We start from the raw sequence: 25,455 nt of genomic DNA, 5'->3' as shown, positions 1-25,455 counted from the left end.
GCAGTGGCTTATCTGAACGGTCTCACACACACACACACACACACACACACACACACAGACACACACACACAGACACACACACACACACACACACACACACACACAGACCTGATTCAACTGCAACACATATATTGAAATGACAGTAGGCTACATGTATCCAGAAAAAATATTAAAATGTTGGCTTTTTATGTAAATGCACTGAAGACAAATTACACAGAGGCTGAGGAAATGGAGCAAAAATACTTTGTGTCTGGTGAGAGAGACAGAGAGTCAATCAAAATCATAACACAATGTACAGAAACCTATCTGTAAAAATTGGAAAGAAGAAACTAAAAGCCAAAAGTAGATTAGAATGTTATCAGGCCCTAAAAAGAGATTATAAATTAGCAGAATATCTCTCTACTTTTAGAGATAGAAAGCAGAGATACATCCTGACCAGGTACAGGCTCTGTGACTGCAAACTGGCCATCGAAACAGGAAGACACAAAAAAACATGGCGACCAAAAGAAAATAGGACGTGGTCACTGTTCCACATGTGAGGTTGAGACGGAGATACACTTTCTCCTACACTGTAAAACATTCAGTGAAACAAGGAACACATATTTCAAAAAATTCAACTCTGTGACTTCAAATTTCAAAGAGCTCAACGACGTCTCAAAACTCAAGAAACTCATGGGAGAAGGAGACAGAGCAAATGTGTACACACACACACACACACACACACACACACACACACACACTGTTTATACTGTATATATTTAATGAATATAATCAATCTTAATGTTGTGTTAATGTTTGTGTTACTGTTTGTTCTGTCCGAATGTTCGTACAATTGTACGTTTATGCTATGGTAACATCGTTGTTTAAAACTTTCATGCCAATAAAGCTTTTTGAATTTGAATTTGAATTTGAATTTGAGAGAGAGAGAAAGTACCTTTTTTGGCCACTTGGGGACAGTAGCACATATTGAGGTCTGCCTGCTGCTGTGAGCTGTATAATAGTCGCTAACATCTGCTGCTAGCACATCTCTTACAGTGTGAGGTGTGAGTGGGGTTTACACACACGGCACAGCAATCGACTGGCTGACCACCATTACACGTGCACAACAAAACAAAAAAAAACATGCAAGAATTGAATCCCCTTTTCAAATATAGGTGCTTGGTGACATTCTGAAAAGCTGTGCAGGGATCAAGGCTGATGGAACCAGCATCTTCAGTTAAATCATCTATTGTCTCACGATCGCGAGCGCTGACAATGGGTGGTCCAATTAGGGATTTTATGGTTCTATCGAACTATAGACTTTTCCCGTTACAGCGCTTTACTTAGTTTAAAAATGTCTATTTTAGGTATTTTATACGGTCTATTGGTGAAGTAGCATTGATCACTTTGAGGGAGGGATGGATTTTGCCTCAATGTTCAATATCAACTTCAACAGCGCTGTTACCCCAGTAGCACTTTAACTTACTGTATGCACTCTTGTAGTAGAAGAAAAAATAGGGGGAAAAAAGCTTAAAACGCATACAAAATCAAAGCGAGATGTGGGAATGTGAACTGAGTCATGTTTGGCAGTCTGCTGCCAGGAAATGTGACTCAGGGGCGTCATGGTGAGAAGCTCATTCATATGAGTGTGTGTCCATATGTGTGAAGGAGAGAAAGAGAGATAAGTGTGGTGTTTGCATGTCTTTCTTTATCGCTCACTCTCTCTCTCTCTCTCTCTCTCACACACACACCATCTGTTGTCAGTTACAGCACCATCTGACCTCCTCCAACTTTTTACTGTCTTAAACACAAAAACACAAGGGGTTTTGAGAGCAACATAAAAGACATGGAACAACAAGTTTGGATAATCCTACATCCTGTGCTTAGCTGAGTGCTAATGTTTAGCACAGCTACATGACGCTAACAGATAAGCCCTTCAAATTAACAAAAAAAACCAAAGTATTCCTTTTACATCCTGAAACCATCCCTACTACCATCCAGATACCATACTGCCATAGAGGTACAGGCAGCAGCCATGCTGGAAGGTCTTTGTTGGCCTAAAAGTTGCTAATTTCAGATCATAGAAGAATTCAAAGTATCATTATACGTGGCTACAATCATGTTTTCCACAACTGCTCACACAGAAACAGCATAGATGGACGACCCGATTTCTGCCCAACACTGTTTATATTATTATTACCCACTGACATTCTGTACAATGAGGCTACAATGGTCATTATATACATAATTAACCAAACACATGTTTGACTGTTTTACTCCTGAAAACAAAGTGGTTCAGTTACTAAAAATGATATATACGAACCACGATTGGTTTGGTTTTGCGAGGACACGTTAACCACTATAGTATAAAGAGCCCCACCGCTAAATCAGCCAGGTTGACATATCAGCTGATATATCATTGTAGAGATATAGTGTATTGTCATCTGCATATGTCAGTTGATAAATTATAAGAAACATGAGTACAGAAATGCTACAGATATGTTTTTAAAAAGTGTCACTACTCTATAGTTTGGTCACCAGACGGGTACGAGACGAGTTCATGTACACTATTAAAAAAGATAATAATTTTTGAGAATCCTATCAAAAATGTTAATCGATGTAATAAGTTGTGGAATGAAAGTTGGAAAAAAAAAAAACTCAAACATTCAGGAAGAAACTAGTAGAGAGAAATCATGGAAATAATCCACAATCAAGTGAAGTTGCTCCTAATGCAACAGCTTTATGGATAACAATGACCGGGATGAATGAGAATCTACACAGATATCATGGAAATTGGGATTGTCCAAATTTTGTGCTGACTTTTCCTGAAGGCTGACATCATTTTTTTGAATGGTTTGAATTAAATGGTTTGCCATGAAATATAGTGGAGATATGGTTTCGAGGGGAGGATTCCTCATTGCTTTGATGGTTACCTGATTTCCATCAGGGGTACACTACAATGTCAACATTGACCACCATATAATAATTTTCTATTTAAAATATGTAAATCTTATTTCATTGTAGAACTGTGCGCAGTGCATTCGTTCGGTCGACCTCTCCTTTCCCTGCTCTCTCTCTCTGACACACACACACACACACGCGCGCACACACACGCACACCAATGCATTTGTTATTTGCAAACAGCAATGATGCAGCTCTGTGTTTATTTGCATATAAAGCGTGGAGGTGAGCGGCAGGTGGGAACTGACCTGAGATCTAATCACCTGAGACGCATTGTAATGCCATTTATACAGTAATCAGGGCTTTTGTGTTGTTGGTCTACAACTATCTTCAGTATAGTACTCGCATCAGTGGACAAATTATTCAAGAGTGCAAATGACTTTGTTACCGCACCTGTGAGGCAGAGCACAAAATGTTGCAGACGCAAAACCAATGCAAATGATCCTTCAGGTTCTACCTGTTCCCGGGTAAGATCTTTATTTGTCTATGTGTGTTTGTGCAGTGGAGCCTACAGTACGTCCCTTTCTGTAGCAACTTCACCAGTCTCTCCTGAGGATTCTCTGATGATCCCACACTCGCATAGCCCTTCATACTGCTTCTACTGTAGGTCAACCTGGGGTTTGCACTGACTGATTGCCCCCTTTTTCTTCAACAACTCAAAGGGATTTCCCTTTTTAACAACAGGTCGCAGCTTCCTTTACTGTGAGCAGAGGAAATCACCAGTATCATTCACACAACTTATTCAGAACACAGCAAGCCAAGAGCTGGGTTGGTTGTGTGTTGGTATGTGTGTTAGTTATTAGCAATAGTCGAGTGCAGATGGCCTTGCCTTCAACTGAACACACGCGCGCACACACACGCACACACTGTACACGACTCTTATCTCTCTTCCCCAGAGAAGCCAATCCTGACTTCCTGCAAACGCTCAGGTCTCCCTCAGCTTGCTCACATACAGGAAGGGAGTGTATGTGTGTGTGTGTGTGTGTGTGTGTGTGTGTGTGTTTTCATAGCCTCAAAAAGAGCTTCCTGTAGATGAACAAACAAAGGGCTAACTGATATGCTCACCTTTTCTTCTTGCTGTAAACGATTATCACTTATACACTCTGAAGTCATTTAAAGCTTCAGTGGCTACAAGTGTGTATACATAAGAGGACTTCAATATTCCACAGCATCTGTGTGGAAGCAAACTTAATGAGACTCTGTGTGATGTCCATTTGAGGAAACTTGTCTTTCAGTTTTGTGAACAAAATGGACCCACTAGCACTTTGTTCCATCCAACAATCCTGTCAGAAGTGTACACCTGGTGACTGCTATAAATATATATTATTTCAGACAAACCTGTGTTTCACTTTGGGATTTGACGGCACACAAAATACATTTTAAAACTGAAATGGATGTCAGAGTGCACTTAGATTCCGCATATTTACGTGTGTCTGGTAAAAAGACGAAGCTATGAAGGGAATAATGATTGGCGTTTACAACAGTCAATCGCGCTGAATGTGTGTCACGCCCCATGACAGAGTTGACAGTAACTAGCAGCTCAACATGTAAAGTCATTAAAACAGCCTGCTGTTGTGAAGAGCATTTCGCCACCACCCTGATGAATCGGACACAGTCGGTCCCAGTGCGCTGCAAAATGTATTTAGTGACGGAAGGAAGTTCAAAAATTAATTAACAAATTATCATTTGTTGCAAAATGAGTTAACATCCCAGAGTGTAGGATGAGTCACCAAACAGTTAAAACCATTTCAACAGGAAGTGAAAAGATGGAGATTTATATGTAAGATGTTGGTATTTGGAAAATAACTTGGAGCCTTTAAAGAACTTGATATTGAATGTGACTCAATTTCTGTGATACTGAAATACATTATATTTCTATATTAATCACATTGGTTGTGAGTGTTATATAGTTGTGAACTTAGTTGTGTTTGTACTGGAAAAACATCTGGTAATTCACATCCAACTGCTAAAGCTGAAGCTCCAAATAGCTGCTAAGCTAAAGGAGCTAAGCAAATTATTCCCACAAATTAGCTAACATTATATTTGACCTGGTAGTGGACGTGTTTTAGGGCAAGAACATGATGTAGTAGTTATGTTACAAAAGAAAAGGAAAGATGTGATTCATTCTCCCCACTGCAGACTCGTATTAACCTTTCCCCTGACAATCACACAGAATTAAAAAATTGCTGGAAATCTGTGAATCTTTGGTTGTAAACGATAATTGTTCATTTGGATGATTGATAATACGTTGTCACTTGATTTTTCACTATATTCTGCTATTACGAGGATCGATACCAATGGTTTGATTGAAATGAGCATTTGGTTTGAACAATAACCATAATATCTGATATGACAAGCCTGGTGTCAAGCGGTAGCTGCTCTAGTTTGGTCCTGAGATGACAGATCCTGTGTGGAATCGGAACGTGAGATAGGTCATATCATTGAGCATATTGACAGGACAAGCTGATGCTCACCTCTGAATGTCCAATGTCCCTCATTTAAACACAACTAAGAGAATCTGACTACTGTTTTCCATTTATTAACGTTAGCGATCGGTCAGTACTCGACTCAACCCGACATTTTGTCTTCCTCATATCTTTACAAGCAACATTACTGAAGTAAACTGCAATTGTAACATTCCACAGTTACACAAGGATAATCATTGAATATGTCATTACAAAACACTGTTCAGTTCCATCTTTTACATTCATTAGCCTCATGGAAGCCCAACAAAGTTAACTGACTCCGCCTCTCGGCTGGGAGATAAAGGTTCTTTATATTGTGTTTGTAACCTTCACTGCCACATTGGGAGCGTGGCAACTGAACCGCATGGGACTGCAAATTGCTAAAGGACAGGTTCAAAAATGATTGGCCCACTCAACACTATGATAGGTACATTAGCCACGGCAATATAGAAAGCTCAAAAGAACATCAAGGACACAGGTCAGGTGCTCCACACTCACTCATCCCTGCCATATGGAAAAATGATGCCAGGCCACTGAATCATGCGCTTCCCATTTCCGAGACAGAATCTCCCCACTGGAAGCCCAAGTGATGAATTGTGCTCATACAAATGGCACTGCACACTGGCACAATGTTATTATTTTCTATTAGTTATCAGTACTTTTTTAATAGATTACCTTTCTGATACACATTTCTTTAGCACACGTTTAGAAGCTGCCAGGCAGGTTTGGAAAAAATGTATTCAAGAAAAGAAATGATCTTGGTAAGTGAATTTTAAAATATGTCACAATTTCATATTGCGTGCTTTAAAAAAAATGGGGGAAACAAAAATCACTGTCACGATACACTGCCCTGGCAATAGTTTGTGTTCTTTTTAATTAGCACTAATGATGCTGTGCGAGTGATCTCATTAAACTAATGACTGACGTGGTGGGGGGCTTTTAATCAGAGCATTGATAAACCCAGACTACGGACTACAGGGTTAGGCAGATTAACATGAGATTACACCCAAACTGCAGCATCAGTGTCTCGGAAGAGATGCCACTTGGTCAGATCAATGTTCCTGCATTTTGCAAAAAAACATAAGAGAAAACCATAACTGAAGCAATGGCTCCAGAGATGGACGACGCGTCTCTGCTTCCTTACACTGTAAAAATAAAATGAATATACTGGATACAGGTGCTGCCATTTTGTGCTGGTGATGTCACCTGGGGACAGAGTCTGCGCAGTGGTGTATTTTGGCTTTACTCTCGGTGAATCGTGCCGTCCATCTTCAAACAACAGTCTCGCTACTATAGCTAGACATGCATTAAGCTAGCAAGGTAAGTCACGTAGCTAAACAAGTAGCTAGCTACGTATCTACCTTTCCGGAGTTGCCCACTGCTTGCTGCTAATGTCCAGAATTGGACACATCCAGTCCGATGTCCGATCTTTTTATCTCAACATTTTTGGGGGGTTGTCGGCATCAGAATGTACTCAGGATTAATTTATGCATGTTCAAGAATCTACATGTCAAATTGTATATGCATTTGCGAACCTTAACACGTCTAATTACTACATGGAAGTAGCTTTGAGAGAGAGCAGTGAGAATAAGCTGCACTTCATCAATGCCCCTCCTCCTAAAAGGTGTGTGTGTGTGTGTATTTTTGATGTGCTGCTTAAGCCCTACACTTATATGAGCGCATGTTGAAGCGGGGATAATACACAACATAATCTGTAATCAAGTCGGAGGAAGGCAGAGATGAAGGCTGTCTGGAACAAAGAAGTTTGTCGCCGTGGGGAAGAACGTGACAGTACACATCCACATAGACTCACACAAATTCTCACACTAGCTATTACAATATATATTGTTGTTCATAAGATGAGCCACATCAGGGATATTCATGCACCATGAACAAAAACATATTTGGTGGTGTGTGCATGTGTGCAAAGGCTCTGGTGAAGGCAGATATTGATCGTATCTATTGACCTGCAAGGTTATATATAAGGTTAACAAAATTGCAATAATTTTGGCATTCGTCTTTGTGCTCCGGCGTTCCTGTCTGAAAAGATAGACAATGGAGGCAGAAAGAAAAGCCACGAGACAACAGAAGAGTCCAACGGATGACAAACAAATCAAGCTATTTGTCAGAGAGCCTCAGTGGCCATTGACCGGTCACAGGTCGTGCCATCTGGGTTCCTCCCCCAGTTGCCTTGAATCAGAGACCCTCTGCCTCTCTACCTCGCCCAGCCCCTGGCATCAGCCTGGGTAACGGGACGCCTGGACCTTTCTCTGGGCTGAAATCAGCTTTTCCCCAACCAACACCAGCAAGGCCAGGAGAAATAACCACAACGTGGACACTGACTGCTCACTCAAATGAGATGTAGCAGAGGAGGCACAGAACCGTGAGACAAAGTTGCTTGACCCCCGCTCTGGCGCCCTCCATCCCAGCCACAAAGGGTGAGTGCTCCTTGGGCCGCTCCAGCAACAAGATCCAGTCTGTCCACCGCAGGGGCCTCAGCCCGCTCCTTCCCCTCTGGTGCCTCCCCTGGCCCCCGTCGGCTACTCCATCCCTGACAAGCCTGCCTGCTCAGGGATATCAACACCTCACCTCATCCTCTGTTACGGAACAGGATGGTAAAGCATACCTACAGTGGTTGGTTTTTTTTACATTTGGATTGATTTAGAGCTGCAACAGTTTATGAGTAATCAACTATTAAATGAATAAACAACAATTTTTTTTTTATAATCGATTAATCGGTTCGGGTACTTTTTCTTTTAAAAAATGAAGAAATTCTCTATATTTCAGCTTCTTAAATGTGAATGTTTCTTTGCTCCTCTGTGACAGTAAACTAAACACCAGGGAGTCATCTCGGGGTTTGGGGAAACACGATCGACGTGTTTCACCATTTGATGACATTTTACCACACAAACAACTTATCGATTAATGGAGAAAATAATCGACTATGAAAGCAACCATTAGTTGCAGCCCCTAGATTGATTTAATTTGTAACCTTGATCAGTGGGGTACAGCTAAGGGTATAAGATAAGTAAAATCATTACCACGCGCACAGTTTATCTGCCACCTGTGTTCCTCTTATCTCAGTCTGCGTTTGGTGTCTCGCACCTTTCCCTTTTCTCCTCGTCCACAGCCCCAGCGTTGTTGTCCCGGCGTCCGTTTGTATTCTACAGCCTGTGATCAGCGTCCAGACACAATGGAAACTGTGCCCCCTGTGCGATTCATTGATTTCATACATTTTCAATTATTAGCATTGTTTTAATGCTGTCAACACAAGCTCTGTGTGGTACAGTAGCTCTGAGCCGGTCAATTCAGTGTCATGGCGATTATTAGTAGATTCCAATCCATTACCAGGGGCCACACTGATGACGAAACAACAACAGTAACTACTATTATTATTAGTGGGGAAATTATTATTTTCATCATTAACATGTTAAGTCATTATTATGCCTTGGCTGGAGATGAGTCCACACACACGCACGCACACACACACGCACACACACACCAGCCATCTTACAACAGTATCTATCTTCACCTCCCTCACACACACACACACACACACACACACACACACACCAGCCATCTTACTACAGTATCTATCTTCACCTCCCTCACACACACACACACACACATACACATACACACACACACACACACACACACACACACACCAGCCATCTTACTACAGTATCTATCTTCACCTCCCTCACACACACACACACACACATACACATACACACACACACACACACACACACACACACACACCAGCCATCTTACTACAGTATCTATCTTCACCTCCCTCACACACACACACACAAACACACACACACACACACACACACACACACACGAGACACACGGTGAGCCCACTGTACCTTGTGTGTTTTGTTTCCCCGCAGATCGCCGGCGGTGAGAATAACGTCAGACCGGCGGATAATAGGTCGGCGACTGGGGGTCGCGTAGATATCACACCCTCCGACTCTCCTCCGTAAATCTCCGGTGCGAAGCCGACGGAGTCGCTGCGCGTGAGGCGGGTCGCCGCTCTTCCCGGTCCCCCATTCATAACCGGCCGTCGGTGTCTCCGCGTCGGCAGACGGCCGGCGATCTGAACGTGACCATTATCACCCGTCCCCCGGCGAGCGCGAGCTGACGTCTGCGAGAGGAGCTCCGGCGGCACGAGTCGCCTGCGGTGGACGGGAGCCGATGAATTATTCACGAGAGGGGCGTGGCTAATACGCTCAGTGTGCTGAGGCGCGCGTGTGTGCGTGCGCGCGCGCGCTACAGACAACAACAGAACCCCTGGCAACGGTTGAACGGGCAGCTGTCATGATGAGGCTGAGGACATCTAGCGGTCAAAGGACGCATTGCACCAGTGTCACCGCAGCAGGGCTCAAGTGTGCAGGTGAAGCCACTGTATTATTTACAAAGAGAAAATAAACACAAATGTGATCAAAAATGTAAGAAAAAAAGTGTGAGGTTGAATACAGATGATATAATCATCCAAAGATAAGATGGCGTGAAGAATGTCATCCAGGTCATGATGAATGATACATGTGCTCGGCCTTCACGAAGGCAACTGGACGTCTCTGGTATGTGGTGATCAAAACTCCAGCAGCGCTTGTAGTATGAGGAACAACTTTACTGTCAGACCGCAAACATATTTTATTGTTCATCATACAACACATTATACATAATAGTGCATACGTATGAGACACACTTTACGTCAACGCCTCAAAGGGATTTCCCATTTTAACAACCAACCGAGGAGTTGCAGCTTCCTATAAGCAGAGGAACTATCATTCACACAACTTATTCAGGTACACACACCGTGTTTGCACTTTTCTGGCGGCATCTGGTGGTAAAGTTGCAAACAGCAACTAAGTGAGCATCCGACAGGGGACACTTTATGGTGGCGCACCGCTAATTCCATTTCCGGTTTCCAGCAGCGCTGGAAATTCAACACGAATGCGACGTATTCGGGACTGTTTCCTGCAACTGTATTTAATGCTGCGTTTCATTATACCTCGGAACTGGGACCCCTGAAGTCGGCAACACGACTAAGCAAACATGGTAATTTACACGGAGGTCGGGTCCACCTCATGTTACTATATTTAACTCATTCAAAATTGACGAAAAAATATTGGTTCTTTGTTCGGGGTGATTATACATATATGAACACACAATCATGGACAATATATTTAATATCTGTAAATACGTTCTTCTGAGTATTGAACACTGTAGATTTAAGTATACCACAGTTATAAACAAATAAGCTGATGCAGTGTGTTTATATATATAGTTTTAACACTGGTCACCGTTTCTTTTATTTTTTATTATGTCATGGTATCTCTAAGTGGCATGCACAAAGAATACTCGACTTCTTTACTATGATAGTAAGTTGATACTATATGAAAAGAAAAATGAATTAACATAATGTTTTCTTATTTCCTCATAGATTTTTACAGACAGGAAGTTATTTCATATGTGCATTGTGGGATGTCACTAAAATATGATTGATTGTAAAGCATCGCGCGCTGAAAATTACCGTAACATTTTGCCATAATTTTACCTCAAATAGTGGTGGGAAATTTTGAAGTCACTCTTTCACCAGATTTGCAGCGACATTTATGAACTTTGTCATATTTATCCATAAATAGAATATATATTAAAGAAAATGTCAATGTCAAATCTAAATATTAAATTCCAACCTACAGCATATGTCAAATTTAAAGCTCAGTGTTGAATCTAAGTGTTAAATGTTAACAGTGACACTATCTGTGATATATTTTTTAATGAGAAAAGTAAATATATGGCAAAGTTCCCAAATATTGCTGTTAATCTGGCAACAAACAGGTGTTGAAATGCTTTCAGTGAGTCAATTAATCCCTGTGCTATTGTTCTACTGGAGAAACTAAAATGTTTCATAAATGTCTTCTTGTCCTCCATGGATCTCTGGAAGGTCTCCGTGGTTCTGCTCTCCCTCATACTCAGCACTCTCCTCTTCTTTTCTCTCCTTTTCTTTATCACGATCTTCATCCATCAGCGCCCTCGTTGGCTTCCTCTGCCTCTCCTTGTACTGCACTGGCGTGAAGTTCACATAGTGCTCCTCCTCCTCCTCCTCACAGGCCACACGGTGATTCCTGACAGCACCTGGACACATGCAGGGAAAGAGAAAATCTGTCACGAACACGAGAATCAATTCAAGAAAAATCACACAGTCGAACCCAAACACTTATGTTAAAGTGTGTCTTGAAACAAACAAGCTGCAGTTTCATGTAATGTACAGTGTTGTCCTGGAGAGCACGGACATTGAGCGAAGTGGGCGACTGCAGGCGACATCGCTTGTCGTCGTCTCTTGTGGACCAGACAGATCAGCGCCAGGACCCACAGGAGCAGCACCAGGCCCCCAGGAGCCAACGAGGAGAGCAGCGGCCGCAGCAGAGGCGCTAAGAGAGAAAACACACACTGACCATGGTCGTTTGAACACGTCTGAACATTGTCTTTTGAAATCTGAATCTGCCTCTCTGCCCAAAATAATGCTGCCAAATTGTCCCAACCAATATATATATATATATATTTTATCAATCTGAGACAATATTTCAATGTCATGTCCACACACAGGTTATATGCAGGTTTTTTGCAGTGCATCCAGATGTGGTTGTTTTATTGCAAAACATGAGCCATTTTGATATGGGGTGGGGGCGGACTTGACCTGAGGATCTGGCAACCTGCTGTACTACCACTGACAGCATCTGAATGGTGATGAATGAAGAGCGCTTTGAAGTCTTTCTGACAGTTTTCAAACATGGAACAATTAACGTCTTCACTGGTTGTAATTTCATATTATGAAGAGCTGATATACAGTGATTACATTTTGTAGTGTAAGGTGTTTGGGTAATTTGCGACCATTGCCTAAAACATCATTCAAATCCTTTGTAGTGAAAAAACATTATCATCCTATTTGTAACACTGACTGCAGTCACAGAATACAGATGGTAGCAGTGACATTTGTGTGAGACATGATACATACCATGTAATTCTATAACATGTCATATGTCATATACACACACACACACACACACACACACACATATATATATATATATATATATATATATAGGGTAGGCGTTGGCTTCAATTCTGCCGACTTACATTTAATGATGACACTAATGGATGTTGTCTCTATAGAAGTGAATGTCCTCGAGGACAACGTGACTTTGTACACGCAGCTGTAGTTGCCCTGGTGTTGGTACCCAGCTACGGGGAACTCAAAGGTGGCCGAGTGGTCGACGGCAGGCTCGGTGTCAGTGATGTTGGAGCCGAAGAAGATGAGAGAGAAAACACCTCCGGGGTAGTGTTTGGAAATTGAGCAGGTGATGACAAAGCCGTGACCCCTTGTGACCACCGCAGCCTCCGCACTCCAGAGCAGCCCTGCTCCGTCGGGAGATGTCAGGGAGATGTTAGGCTGCTGCAGTGGCACTGGGTACAAAAGGAACGACACAGGGGCAGAATTGAGTGTTGTTCGATTTGTAATGCTAAAGATGGATGCTACAGATATACAAAGCTTTTCTTGTCTGGAAAGGAGTACAAAAAAACATCTCCATCCAAGTTAAATGTCCAGTTTTGGCAGAATTTAACAGCAAAAGATGGTGTGCCCATAGGATTAGGACTGGCCTAATACTGGACAAAAATATTGGACCAGATATTGGACACCCATGTACTCTCTGTACTCTTGTTGTTTCTTTCTGGACGTTGGTTTGGTTCTTTAGTAGGGACACAACTTTTTCTCAGACCAAGTACAAGTACAAGCACATACATTTAGCTACTTGCCGATACCGAGCACCGATGTGAGTAGTTGCCCCCCTGCTTGAAAAGAAGAAATATACCTTTGGAATTTGTGGAGTCACGGCTTTTAATTTGCTGTATAGTTTGTGCTGGTAGCATGAAATATTATGATCATCCGCGCCAGCTTTTCTGTTTTTGTAGTTTGTGTGTCTCTTATCGGTGCATCCCTATTATTCGATTTGCCTTTCTTGTGTCTGTTTTAGTTAAGTTACCCTTGTTATCCCCTGTGTTTCTTTTATATTCTCAAATTTGTTATTTCCTGTTTTATTCTGATGTCCACTTCCTTGTGTCTCAGCACTTCCTGTTCTCCTCTCGTGTGTTTGGTCTCTTTACTTCTCTTGCATCTCCTGTGACCCTGTGATTGCCTGCACCTGTTCCCAATGGGTTCCACCTGTGTTCAATTAGCCCCGCCCACATTGTCTATATAGTCTCTGTGATTCCCGCCGTGCGTCCACACCAGTCTATGATGATTGTTCTCCCACGCTGTGTTTCGTGGTGCCCACTGGTTTTCTCCTAGCGGATTACTTTCTTTGGATTTTGCCTTTTAATCAACTTCCGAGGACTGTAAGTCTATTTTAATGTTTTCTTCGTATTAAGTCGCCCTCGTTCCAATGCACTCTGCATTTGGGTCTTGCTCTATAAAATCTGGAAAATTACTTCAAAAAAAAAATAACAGGACAAAACTACACATGTCTTTTCAAGGGGGAAAGGATTTTCAATTCCAATTTTAAACGTCAAAGCAACCTTGAAATATGCCAACAGCCAGCTTCTTGCAATAGCATTACTTCATAACAAATATATAATGCAGCCAAAAACAAAGATGTTCTCTCTCTACCTGCTTGATTACTGTATTTGTAATGTATCTCATCTGATCATTCACCAAATATTAAGTGCAAGATGTAGATTTACTTGTCTTACCAGTAACAGAGAGTCTGACAGGGTCACTTAGGGAAGTCCTGAAGTCTGCACTCGAAAACCGGATCTGAGACTGATGGTGATACTGACACTGGTACAGTCCTTCGTTTTCAAAGTTCACTGGAAGGATGAGGAAGGTGGCAGAGCTGGAACTTGACCTTTGGCTCTGGGTACTGACTGAGCCTGAATTCTGCTGCAGAGTGAACGTTCCCCCTCGATGCTCAGTTGAGATCGAACAGGTGATGGCAACACCACGACCCCAGGTAACCACACTGGTAGGATATATGGAGATGCTGGGCTTCAGACTGGCTGTTGGATACAAAATATTACAGTATTTGAGCAAGTATATTTTCTCTTTGTTTCAGGATTTTTACATTTGTTGCGTTAAACATGCACACATTCAGGTTTTTAGGACATTTAAGATATTGCTTCCCTCCCCTCCAAATTTACAAACCACCTCTGTTTTTCTTCCATCCCTGTGATTGTCTGCCCGACTGGGCACCAGTTACCTCCTCCCCCAGGGTCCGTCCCATTTGACCTCAGAGAGAGAGAGAGAGGCGACAACTAGAGTACAAAATGTTTGCACGTCACGTGACTCATGTAGGCCTCAGATAGTTCCCAGAACTTCTTGGCGCGCAATATAGAATCCATTAATCAGAGTGACAGAACTTCCATTATTGGTAATAAGTCAGCAATAAATGTAGGATTTACAATAAAGCAGACGGACATGCCCATGTAGTTACTCTATGTTACTCTCTCAACGGCTCTGGCCTTATCCCTCCGTTCTTCCACTCCACCTGAGATCAGCATCCGACCACCCTACGTTTGAAGAGCTGTTGGAAGTGGTTTAAAGGGGTAGATCACCCCTAACCCCTGGATCTTCATAAGACATGGGGCACCCTACCCTACGCGGGAACACGCAAAACGGAGGGGTAGGGCCAAGTGCGACTATGGGACGGACTTCCTGCTCCCCTGTGCCAGCTCTTCTTCTCGTGCAAGCGTTCCCTCATTCTCTAGTGTCTCTAGTGGTTTGCTCGTGTCTTTTGACATCGCCTTTTGCCTAGTCCTTCACGGTTTTGTTTGCCCTTTCTGTCTGTTTTTGTACATACCTGCCTTTTTTCCTTTTAAAAAGACACTGAGTTTTATAGAGTTGTCTGTCTTGTCCATTTGAGTCCAAACCTTGTGTGCCCCCCTCGTCAATATACCTCTACCCTTCCCTCACCCACTTGCCCCCCGTCCCGTCATCGTCTCAGTTCTGTTGACAGGACAGTTTCATCCAAGTGTTTTAACACAACCCTTATTTTATTGACTTTTATTTCAGAGCTCATTGAGGATGCAGCTTTGCAGTCACTAGGAAACACGATAGACATTTTGAAATATTTATATATATAATATAAAGTCACAGGGCTCTTGTTTAACAATGTAAGCACATGGTCTAAAGGGCATGTCGCAAATGCGTTTAGGGTGTATTCAAATCTTTTACAATAGAATCCCAGAATAAAAGGTCACTGCACCAGGCGCATGGCTCAAGGGTTGTACTTTGTCTCTTGATTAATAATGAAAATGAATAATTAACCATCTCCCTTTCCCTTAAAAAGGCAGGTGAGCTTGTGCCGTTGAGAATTGCTATTAAGAGGGCGAATTTGTCAGGTAGTTTAAAAAATAACTTATTTGCAGAGCAAATGGATCTGCTTGTGTAAGAACTCAAAGCATGTGAGGGGACCATCAGTGTATGTAACATGCAGAGTGTGTGTCCTCATTCGCACCTGCCTATGTTGGCGCATACTGTGTATGTGTGTGTGTATATATATATATATATATATATATATATATATATATATATATATACACAAGCTATGTTGGTGCATACTGTGTGTGTGTGTGTGTGTGTGTGTGTGTGTGTGTGTGTGTGTGTGTGTGTGTGTGTGTGTGTGTGTGTGTGTGTGTGTGTGTGTGTGTGTTGTGTATATATATATATATACAACCATTTTGATAATGTGCCTGTCTGGTCAACCGTTTGGCAGAGCATATTTTAAGCCACTATATTTATTGAGAGTAGTGTTGAAGTTAACCCAACCTGATTGAGCCATCTCTCCCCATTCGGCTGAGGTACGTAATGCTGAAGAAATCCACCATATGACACTTTGTCTTTAAATGGCATGCCTGTTTATTTCCCTCCAACCAGGAAGTCAGAAACAAGAACATCAACCCGAGACATTTGGACTGTGTTTTGTTACAACAAAAGAAGTCTAATGACCATTGAATAATTGTTGTGCTCTACCAAATGGTTGATTTGGCACTTTATGGTAAAGGTAGCAGAATAAAACCAACGTGATCAAAATTGACTATTTGCTATGAAATAAAAACTTCTGATCAGTAAGTTGCATCCAATATGATACATTTTATGATATCAACTCATAAATATTGGTATGTCATCATAAGTATGATTTTTGACCCTTTCCAAGAGGCTTTTTTAGTACGTATATTAGAGTTACTCACTAATCAAGAAGCACTTTGTGTATAAGAAGGGCATGAACTAAAAATCTAACAAGTATAATGCACACAACTGTAACTGGCAGAGCTAGAGAGTCAGCCTTGCAAAACAGAACAGAAACACTAACAGAGTGTGTGTAGAGGCATGGCCACCCCCAAATTTGATATGCAAATTTGACATCAGTAAGGTCTTTATTATGTCTGAGTAGAATCCTGGGGTAGAGCGGGCACTGGCATTGGCCACTTCACTGTGACCGCCAGGGGCAGTGCAATCTCTGTCCAAAAGGCGTACCGAGATGGAAATGACATAACTACTATGTTTTTCCCTTCTTTTGAACACAAATCAAGAATGCCTTGCAGCTTACCATCAGCAATAAAGGGGCATCTATTGCCCAAAAAGGTTTTGTGCTGTTGCACCACCACACCAAACAGTACTGTTGTCCTGTGTTTGCAATATTTTCCAGTTTTTTAATGCAAACCAGCAATCTTTGTATTACTGCATTCATTCAGAAGTTAATCTGATAACCACAAAATATAAATAAAACTAAATAAAATAAAATAAAACTTTTTTTATGAGAACCTGAAATGTTTTATACTGTAGCATACAATTGGGTGAATCTGATTCCCAAAAATGTTAGCCATGCAATGTTTTCTTGTTTTTGCAATATTATCATTTGTTGAAATGAAAACCAGAAATGCAAGTTTTCCTGTGAAAAACAGGAATGCTTTGTAGAATACTACAGCAACAAAGTGGACTTAATTCATGCCCAAAAACATTTTTTACTGTTTATTTCTTCAAAAGAGTTTTTTTCACTATACATGTATGTATTTCGGTACTTTTACCATGACGTGACATCTCTACCATTGTTACTGTTCCCCCCTATAGACTAAGAAATAAAAGCAAAAGAAAATGTTCATTGCTTTTTTCTTAGTGGTGGAAGTTAAAGCGTTAAAATGTGAAATCCTGTGGCTCTGACTTCAGAGCAGGATCTTCCTAGTCAACCCTGCAGGTGCGTTCTCCTGCATCAAGACGACAATGTCTGACCACACACAGACTTTTTAACCCCCTGGAGGAGCCTAAAAGCTCAAATGGACTGTGGGGCCCCACTGACTCTCTCCATCTACAGCACAGTGTTCAAGTCCAACTGTACAATGACGGATTCATTATTTTCAATCAGGTGCTCCATAAACCAACTAGTACTCCATTTCTAAAATACTAGCTTCACTGTGAGACTTTGCTTACGGTGGGTGGGACCCCACAGCAACGAATCAAAATCTTTCAAATGAACATGTCTTCTCACCTGAACAGATGACACTAGCATCCTCACGGTGGGGACAGGCATGTTCCTCAAATCTTCCGTGGCGACAGTCTTTTATGACACCTTCATAACCGGAGCAGGCCACATTGAGCCAAATGGGGCCAGGTCCCCAACCAAAGTGGGCCGACCGAGTCGTGCTCACTGCCGTACCACAGTCCAACTGTCTGCAAACCACCATGGCGTCATTCAGGTGCCAGCTGTCACCACATACTGTTGTCCAGGCGTATTTGTGGTAGATTTCCACTCTTCCAGAGCAACGGGTGACGCCACCTTCAGCTAATCTGATCCCACCTGTCCATGGAGAACGACGCTGGAAAAGGGACTGACCTGCAGCCGGCGGGGCTGAGGTCAAGAGAAAAGAGACTAGGAGAGAAAATATATCATGTCTCATTATGATGTGCAGAGTATGGTGTGATTACTTTGAAATGTAGTCGGTTACTGATTACAAAGCACATGGGAATTTTGTTATCAGTAATGCAATCCAAAGGATTACAAAAATGTTATCTGAAATGAATACTTTTGGATTGCTTCAAAATTAAGCATTGAAAATATTACACATTCACCATCTCTTTAAACATCTAAAACATTTTCAATGCAAAATAAAATCAAGTGTCTGCCTATTTAGCATATTCAGTATTTACAAGACAAACAAAAGAAGGCATTTCTTGTAACTCTTGTTACAAGACTTGTGCAAGAGGAGCGCTTACTCAGAAACCTTTCTTCCATTTTAAATAAAAAGGAATGAAGACTCTGTTATCATTATCTATAAATCATAAAAGAATAAAATAAATCATTAACAAAACTGGCAACCTGAGAGGAGTAATGTACACAGTAATATGTTGTTGACTAACTTATCCAGTAATATATTGTTGTTATACTGTAGAACATACAGTAGACAGTTCAGCATTTATACATCAATTTAGCCTTTTAAACAGATACTGGTATTAACATCTACAGGGATATATAAATATATTATCTTGATTTTAAAATTGCCTTATGTAATCAAGTAATCCTTGGCAATGTCATTATGATCTAACTACACATTTTTTCCAAATGTAATCTGGTTTGATAGATTATTTTGTAATCGGATTACATAATCCAGATTACATTACCTAACCCTAACCCATTACCCAACCCTGACACTGTGAAGAGTTGAAGCATATGCATTCTTACAGTTTGCATTAGTTGCCTCAATAACCACTTCATAACAAATCTGTTACAGATATGAATACATACATAAGGCACATGATATATAACATTAGATACGTTTGAAAAAACGATTTTACCAAAAAATATATTGGTTTCTCAGTACCTGTAATGTACCCATTATTTAATTTTTAAATAAATATGTTTCTTTTAAATAGATGTACATTTTTCTCCCTTCCCCTGATAATGCCCAGTTGTTACTACCTTGTTCCCAATAGTCTAGTTTTGTTCCACTGTATCATACGCAAAAGTACCAGTAGTAACCACTAAGTATTTTAATAGTACGCACTTGCTTCATATAACCCGGTTTCGTGAGAAGTCATACTGACGTGGCACCAGCAGCCGTTCACACTGAGGCGTGTCCTTTTTTTAAAATGATTTTTAAACAAGTTCATTAACATGTAGCCTCGATGGTCACTGTAGATCTGTAAAGACTGATTTCCTTCTGACTGCATCGATGTGTATGATTTTCGTTTAGATCTAGATATGACTCTGAGAGGTTATGTTTGTGTCAATTGTTTCAGTTGGGGGAGAATAATTGACCGAGTGTGGTGGGACGGAATATCAAGACGAAATATATAAATATGTTTTTTTTCAGATTACATTGTGTGCGTATCCAAATAACATATTAATTTTGGATCATGAAAAAGCATCTTTAGATGCTGATGACACTTATGGAACAAATTTCATATACATATTTTTTTTTTACACATCTTCAGTCTCAATGAAAGTTTGGCTTGTCAGAACAACATTTCACATTTTAGTAAAACATTTCTTTCAGCAATGTTGTAGGAAAAAGCAACACACACACACACACACACACTCACACACACACACACACACACACACACACACACAAATGATACTCACCAATAAAGAGTCCAGGTGGAAGTTGCAGCATCCTGATCAGTGCAGGTGAAGTGTCCCGGCTCACGAGGGCCGGCACAGTACACAGACAGGCTCAACAGCAGCGTGGCCTCTTAAATTGTGAATATTCTGTAGAAAGAGGAAATTGTAGGCGAGCATTTCACACCTCAACCTTGGTGTCATTGGCGCAGACATCTCTTTTTAACTAACCACACGTGTCTGCCGTCTGGCAGCTGTGGATTTTATCAAAAAGGATCTGTGGGTTTCTGTGTCCTTACATTTGTGTGACTATACCAAAAACTGACAATGTCCAGTTCCGTTTCATGTGTTGATGATTGGCCACTTGCCATTTGTCAAACTGCATCCGGCATTTTTCGTGTGCACACACGCCAAGTTTTTTTTTTACCAGGTCTGCTTATTTGGGAGAAGATGACTTGCATTACATTTGGTGGAGGGACGATACCTGGACCAGGGAAGAATGTGTTGAATTTGGTGGCAGATCCAGAATTATTACTATTGAATTTGGATTTTTATTTCTTTGGAGTCTCGTGTGTGTTCTCTGACAATGGCTCAGGTGGAAGCCTGCGCTTCCGTTTCCGCGCGTGTAATGCCATCACTGTTTGTGGAGAGACCGTTACGTCTCTATTCAAACAACACTGCCTCTCCCCCATCTCTCTGGCGGACAGCTTTCCCCTCTGCCTGGGGAATTTTTTTCCCCCCCCCTAGCAACGTGTCGTACGAACTAGATTCTTTTCTGCACGCGGCTCATGGGACTGAGGGAAAGTTACCCCGGGCCAATGAGACATGCGGTGCTGGTCATTGCGCTCCGTTCAACCGGCACTCGTCCCGCATTCGCTGGTCGGCCTTCGCGCTTGACCCGGTCGAGTCTCGTCATCGGCTCCGTTTGGTGGGGGCATGCAGAGACAGGGAGGAGATTGCCTGAGTTGGCCGAGAGTGACCTTTAGAGTAAGAAGTTCCACTTGAGGTGAGCAGGTGTCCTGCTCTGGCTTTATAGCAACCATTACCAGACCGGGCCCTCATGGCTTTGTATCTCTCCGCCCCCCTGCATCTGAAGAGATGCTTTCTTATAACCTCTCCAAACTAAGGCACAAGTCTAAAGGTGGCCGCGCCTTTGCCATAGCAGGCAGATTCACTGACCTCTCTGACATGTCCTCTTGAAAACCCTTCATGTAGTGTTCACTCCAGACGTCACGATCGATCAACCTCCGCCCCCCCAAAAATCAAACAGAAATCGGCTGTTTGGAGGATGGCAAAACGCATTTCAAGTGGTAAATATCAGTGTCGGCTGCGTACTGTAGGTGAGGGGAGGTCGATGTAACAGTCTGCTTGGCATTCGCAATTATGGGATTATAACTTTAGTGACATAGATAGAACACAATGACAGGAGGTAAAGTCTTTTTTTAAAAAAAATATATTCTAAGATTTGACAAAATCTAAACGAAAAGTACAATTGCACACAGCACAACAACACCCAACTTGTATGAAATATGCATGTCGTGAACTTACAGGGCCGGAAAGAGTAGAAACCGTAAGTGTAGAGACGTTTTGGAACAGGAAACATGATTTTATTATATATAGGCGGAGTGTTGCATGTGTGAAGGAGGATCTTGACTGACATATTGAGTGTTTTTTTTATTAAACTTCGTCTTTCTTGGGAACAGAACGCTCTCTCTTCATCTGAGCAAGACATGCAAACGCTAAGTCGGGAGTTTTCGAATTGTGTTGTGTGTTGAATTGAGCTCTGACCACATTCCACAAGCTTGACAGTCTTTCAGTGCTCGGTCGACCGTGACCTACCACTTCAAACTGTGGCTGATGAAACCAAGTCGGAGCGAAGCAACTGAATCTCGAATTGACCTGGAGGAGGCTGGGGAGTGTGCGAGTGCAGAGCTCTCGGCTAGGAAGGGAATGAGGTCATGAAGTCCTGCGGCGGGTCAGGGTTGGCGGCGCTTGTGCACGAACAAACAGCCAAGGTGGCCGGAGACGTCTGACAGGAGGCCGCGGCGGCTCTGCCCGGTGCCAGCTGGAAGAGCAAACAGGCGGCCGACTGCTGCTTCCAGCTGCAAGGTGACGTAACCTATGTCGGTGCCGTGGTAACAGCATCACAAAACCCCTTGTTGTGGTGGTGTTTAGCGTTGCTGTAGTTAAGACAAAGGGCTTTTCATGGGAATCCAAAATATTATAATCCTAGTTTGAGGGGAAAGTGTGTCCCAAAATCTCGGCTGGAGTGCTTCTCAAGTTAAAAATAGTTTAAAAAACCCATTGCGGAGGCCTTGCCCTGGGGGAAACCCCCCCCCCCCCCCCCCCCCCCCCCCCCAAAACATCTACCGTTCATTTTTTATCCCTTATGCTCAGTATTTGCTTATGCCAGATGCTGCAACAGGTCATGACCGACCTTGGCACGTGCGGACAACAAACATCACGACGTGTGGAGGATTGGGGATCAAGTGTGGCTCCCTAATGTCAAAGCAGAACTCTCCGAGACATTGTGACTTGGATAAGATGCCGCGAATAGTAAAACATTCAGCACGCTTTACAGTGAACACCAAAGAGCACGCGTATGCCAGGTTGTAAGGGGAAAAATCACACACCTTTATTTCACTCCCTGTATTCTTCTTTTGTTTGACACTTGTCTTGGATTAAATTAAGAAAGGGCCACGCTGGAATTGGAGTTAAAATAAGATTTGTACCTGACAGTCGGCAGTGGCACCGTCTGAGCATTATTACTGTTGTGTAACGGGGGGGGGGTGAGATGGGAACACTCCGGTGTCTTGGTTCGCTTTGGCTGAAACTGTATTATATGACTTTTCATCGAGATGTTTTTCATTTCTCGATCGTTTGACGGGATTTTTTTGGAAGTCATTCGAGTTGCTGCCGGAGCTGCTTCTGAAAACACAACCAAACACAACTTGAGCTACACAAGATGATGCAAAGTAAAACACAGAGGGAAAACAACAACAACAACAACATCACCAGCATCATTCGCCTGAAGCGACAGATTGTGGCTTTTACATTTCTGATTCCAGAGAAGGGAATTTAAGTCCAGGACCGTTGTTTGTTCCCCTGGCGCGTCTGTGAGGAGCAAGTGACGGGAGGGGAGCGGGGGCCATTTCAAGTGGGCGACGGTGGTGAGAGTGAAAGGAATGATGAATGGAGACGTCTCCGTGGCCGGACTGAGGAGATACAGAATACACAAAATGTACATTTAGGAAAATAACTTCTAAGTCCTTTTACAGTTCAACAACTTCTTTCACAGCCTTTTTATATATATATATACAATATATTATTATACATAATGATTCTACGTATACGAGGAGGTCCACTTCTATGCAAAACATGTAATAGTGAAATGGTCTCCAGAGGAGAACAGAGACAGGGTGCAAACAGGTAAAAAAGATACTGAGTGTAGCAGCCGATGGCTAAGGTACTGTACAGTGTCGTACTGTACATTAGGGCTTCTGGTCGTAGTGCTGATTGTATAGATCTTTCAAAGTTCAAGGCTCACTCCAGGCCTACGTGGTGGTCGTGATTATGTTATGTGATACCATAAACACTGACAGTCGAGATGATGATGGCCTAATATTGCTATTTGACATAACTTAAGACTACACCAAACACTCTGGGAAAGTGACACTTTTAAAGGTGACATATTATGCTCATATTCAGGTTCATACTTTTAATGTGGGCTACCACTTGAAGAGGTTAACATGGTCTAATGTTCAGAAAAGGTCTCAGTGTTCTCATACTGCCCATTCCTGCAGCTCCTCTTTTCACCCTCAGTCTAAAAAGCCTGGATTTCTTTTGGCCCCTCCCCCTGATAAACCCCCAGTCTGCACTGATTGGTCAACTGCTTTCAAAACAGATTGCAGGCGGGGTTTCCTCCAATAGAGTCCAACTGTGACATCAGAGTAGGAGAGAAATCTGAACCAGTGGTTGAGAGCCAGGCTGTAGGGTTTAGCCAGCTCACAAAAAAACGACAGGATGTTTTTTTTTTCAGTTTGTGGGCTGGCAGGCTCCACAGATACACAAACACTGAAAAAAATATTTTTGCATAGTATGTCACCTATATCACAGAACTTTCTCTTAAACCAGATCACACACATTTAGGCTGTTTGACGTGATCTCCTTTTTGATAACTACTGTAATACCTAATGCAATATTTTCAATGTTAGGTTTCCATTTCAAAAGGCTGTTTCAAAAACAAACAAAAACGATCTCCGTCCAGATGAACGTTTTGACTCAGAAACGAGCTCCTAACACACCTGAAAATTGCATGTCACAGTCACTGAGCGCGTGCGTGCTGGTGTGAACAGGAAGCAGACTGTAGACTATGCAGCTGGTTGCTTATTTGTAGAAAATAATACAAATGAGGAACAGCAATTGGGGGGAAAAAAATACGATGAGGGATTTTTCTTTGCTTGGACCGAGGAGATTGATCCGTTACCAAAAGGCTCAGCGACATGCTGCGTTCACAGCTGGTAGTCGAGTCGTGACTGATGAGACCCGAAAAGGAAGTGAACGTGGAAGTCGTCGTTTCCAAAAGTCTCCATTTGTGCCCACAGAGAATTCAAAAAGCGGTTGTTTCTGATTTACAGAACCGGCAGCTAGCAGACGTGAGGTAACATTCAGCACTTTTTTACAAAAAGTGTATTGGTTTCAAATCACTTACTGCCCCTTTAAAGCCCCAGTGTCATTTTTGTAAGTTTTTGGCGGCATCTAGTGGTTAAGTTGAAAATCGCAACCAACTGAGCACCCGACAGGGGACACTTTATGGAGGCGCCATTCCATTTCTGGTAGCGCTGAAATATCCAATGCGAACGCAACGTATTCTGGAACGTTTTGTGCAACAACCGTAGTCAACACGACGGAGCAAACTCACTCACACAGAGGTCGGGTCCACCTCATGTAACTATATTTAATTCATTCAAAAGTTGACAAAAAAACGTCAGTTCTGGTGTTGCAGGTGATTACACATATGAACACATAGTTATGGATGATATATTCAATTTCTGTGAATAAGTTCTTCTAAATATTTTAAGTGATGCATTTTAAAACTAAAACGTTTTAGTTTGGACGTAGCCTGAGCCTCCCCTGAATCTGTGTGGCTCGAGGCAACTGACATGGAGGACAGAAACCCATAGACAAGAAACAGTAACAGTGAAATAACTGATCAAACGTTGGGACATACATACAAACATACTAGTGCCCCACTGATGTACCACAACAACACGCTGCCATGCCTGGTATTCCTCACCAGTCACACCTGCCTGCTCTGGATGATGGTTGTACAATAAAACCGAAAGCTTGATAAAAAGTATATATATATATATATAAGTATGTGTGTATATATATATACACACACACACACACACATATACACACAG

At 42.1% G+C, this 25,455-nt stretch overlaps 2 protein-coding genes across 3 annotated transcripts in view; both read right to left on the bottom strand.

The window, feature by feature from the left end:
• The window catches only part of tanc2a (tetratricopeptide repeat, ankyrin repeat and coiled-coil containing 2a), a 46,060-nt gene extending 36,445 nt beyond the window's left edge, over positions 1–9,615 (bottom strand). For both annotated transcript variants that reach the window (XM_035615211.2, XM_035615212.2), the window contains exon 1: positions 9,281–9,615. The gene's annotated coding sequence lies outside the window, so the exon portion shown is untranslated. The remainder of the gene's footprint in view (positions 1–9,280) is intronic.
• A 434-nt stretch (positions 9,616–10,049) lies between these two features.
• LOC118288946 (lysyl oxidase homolog 3B-like) lies at positions 10,050–20,170 on the bottom strand. The gene is made up of 6 exons (XM_047328393.1): positions 20,054–20,170; positions 17,960–18,340; positions 14,169–14,474; positions 12,558–12,884; positions 11,714–11,851; positions 10,050–11,555 (listed from the first exon to the last, which is right to left on the bottom strand). The coding sequence occupies exons 1-6, from the start codon at positions 20,082–20,084 to the stop codon at positions 11,317–11,319; spliced, it is 1,422 nt and encodes a 473-aa protein (XP_047184349.1). The 5' UTR covers positions 20,085–20,170; the 3' UTR covers positions 10,050–11,316.
• Positions 20,171–25,455: the final 5,285 nt, after the last annotated feature.

The sequence above is a fragment of the Scophthalmus maximus genome, chromosome 17, assembly GCF_022379125.1.
Source record: "Scophthalmus maximus strain ysfricsl-2021 chromosome 17, ASM2237912v1, whole genome shotgun sequence".
Lineage (NCBI taxonomy): Eukaryota > Metazoa > Chordata > Actinopteri > Pleuronectiformes > Scophthalmidae > Scophthalmus > Scophthalmus maximus.
Note: the sequence above shows the minus strand (reverse complement) of the source record. Positions and strands in the feature narration are given on the sequence as shown.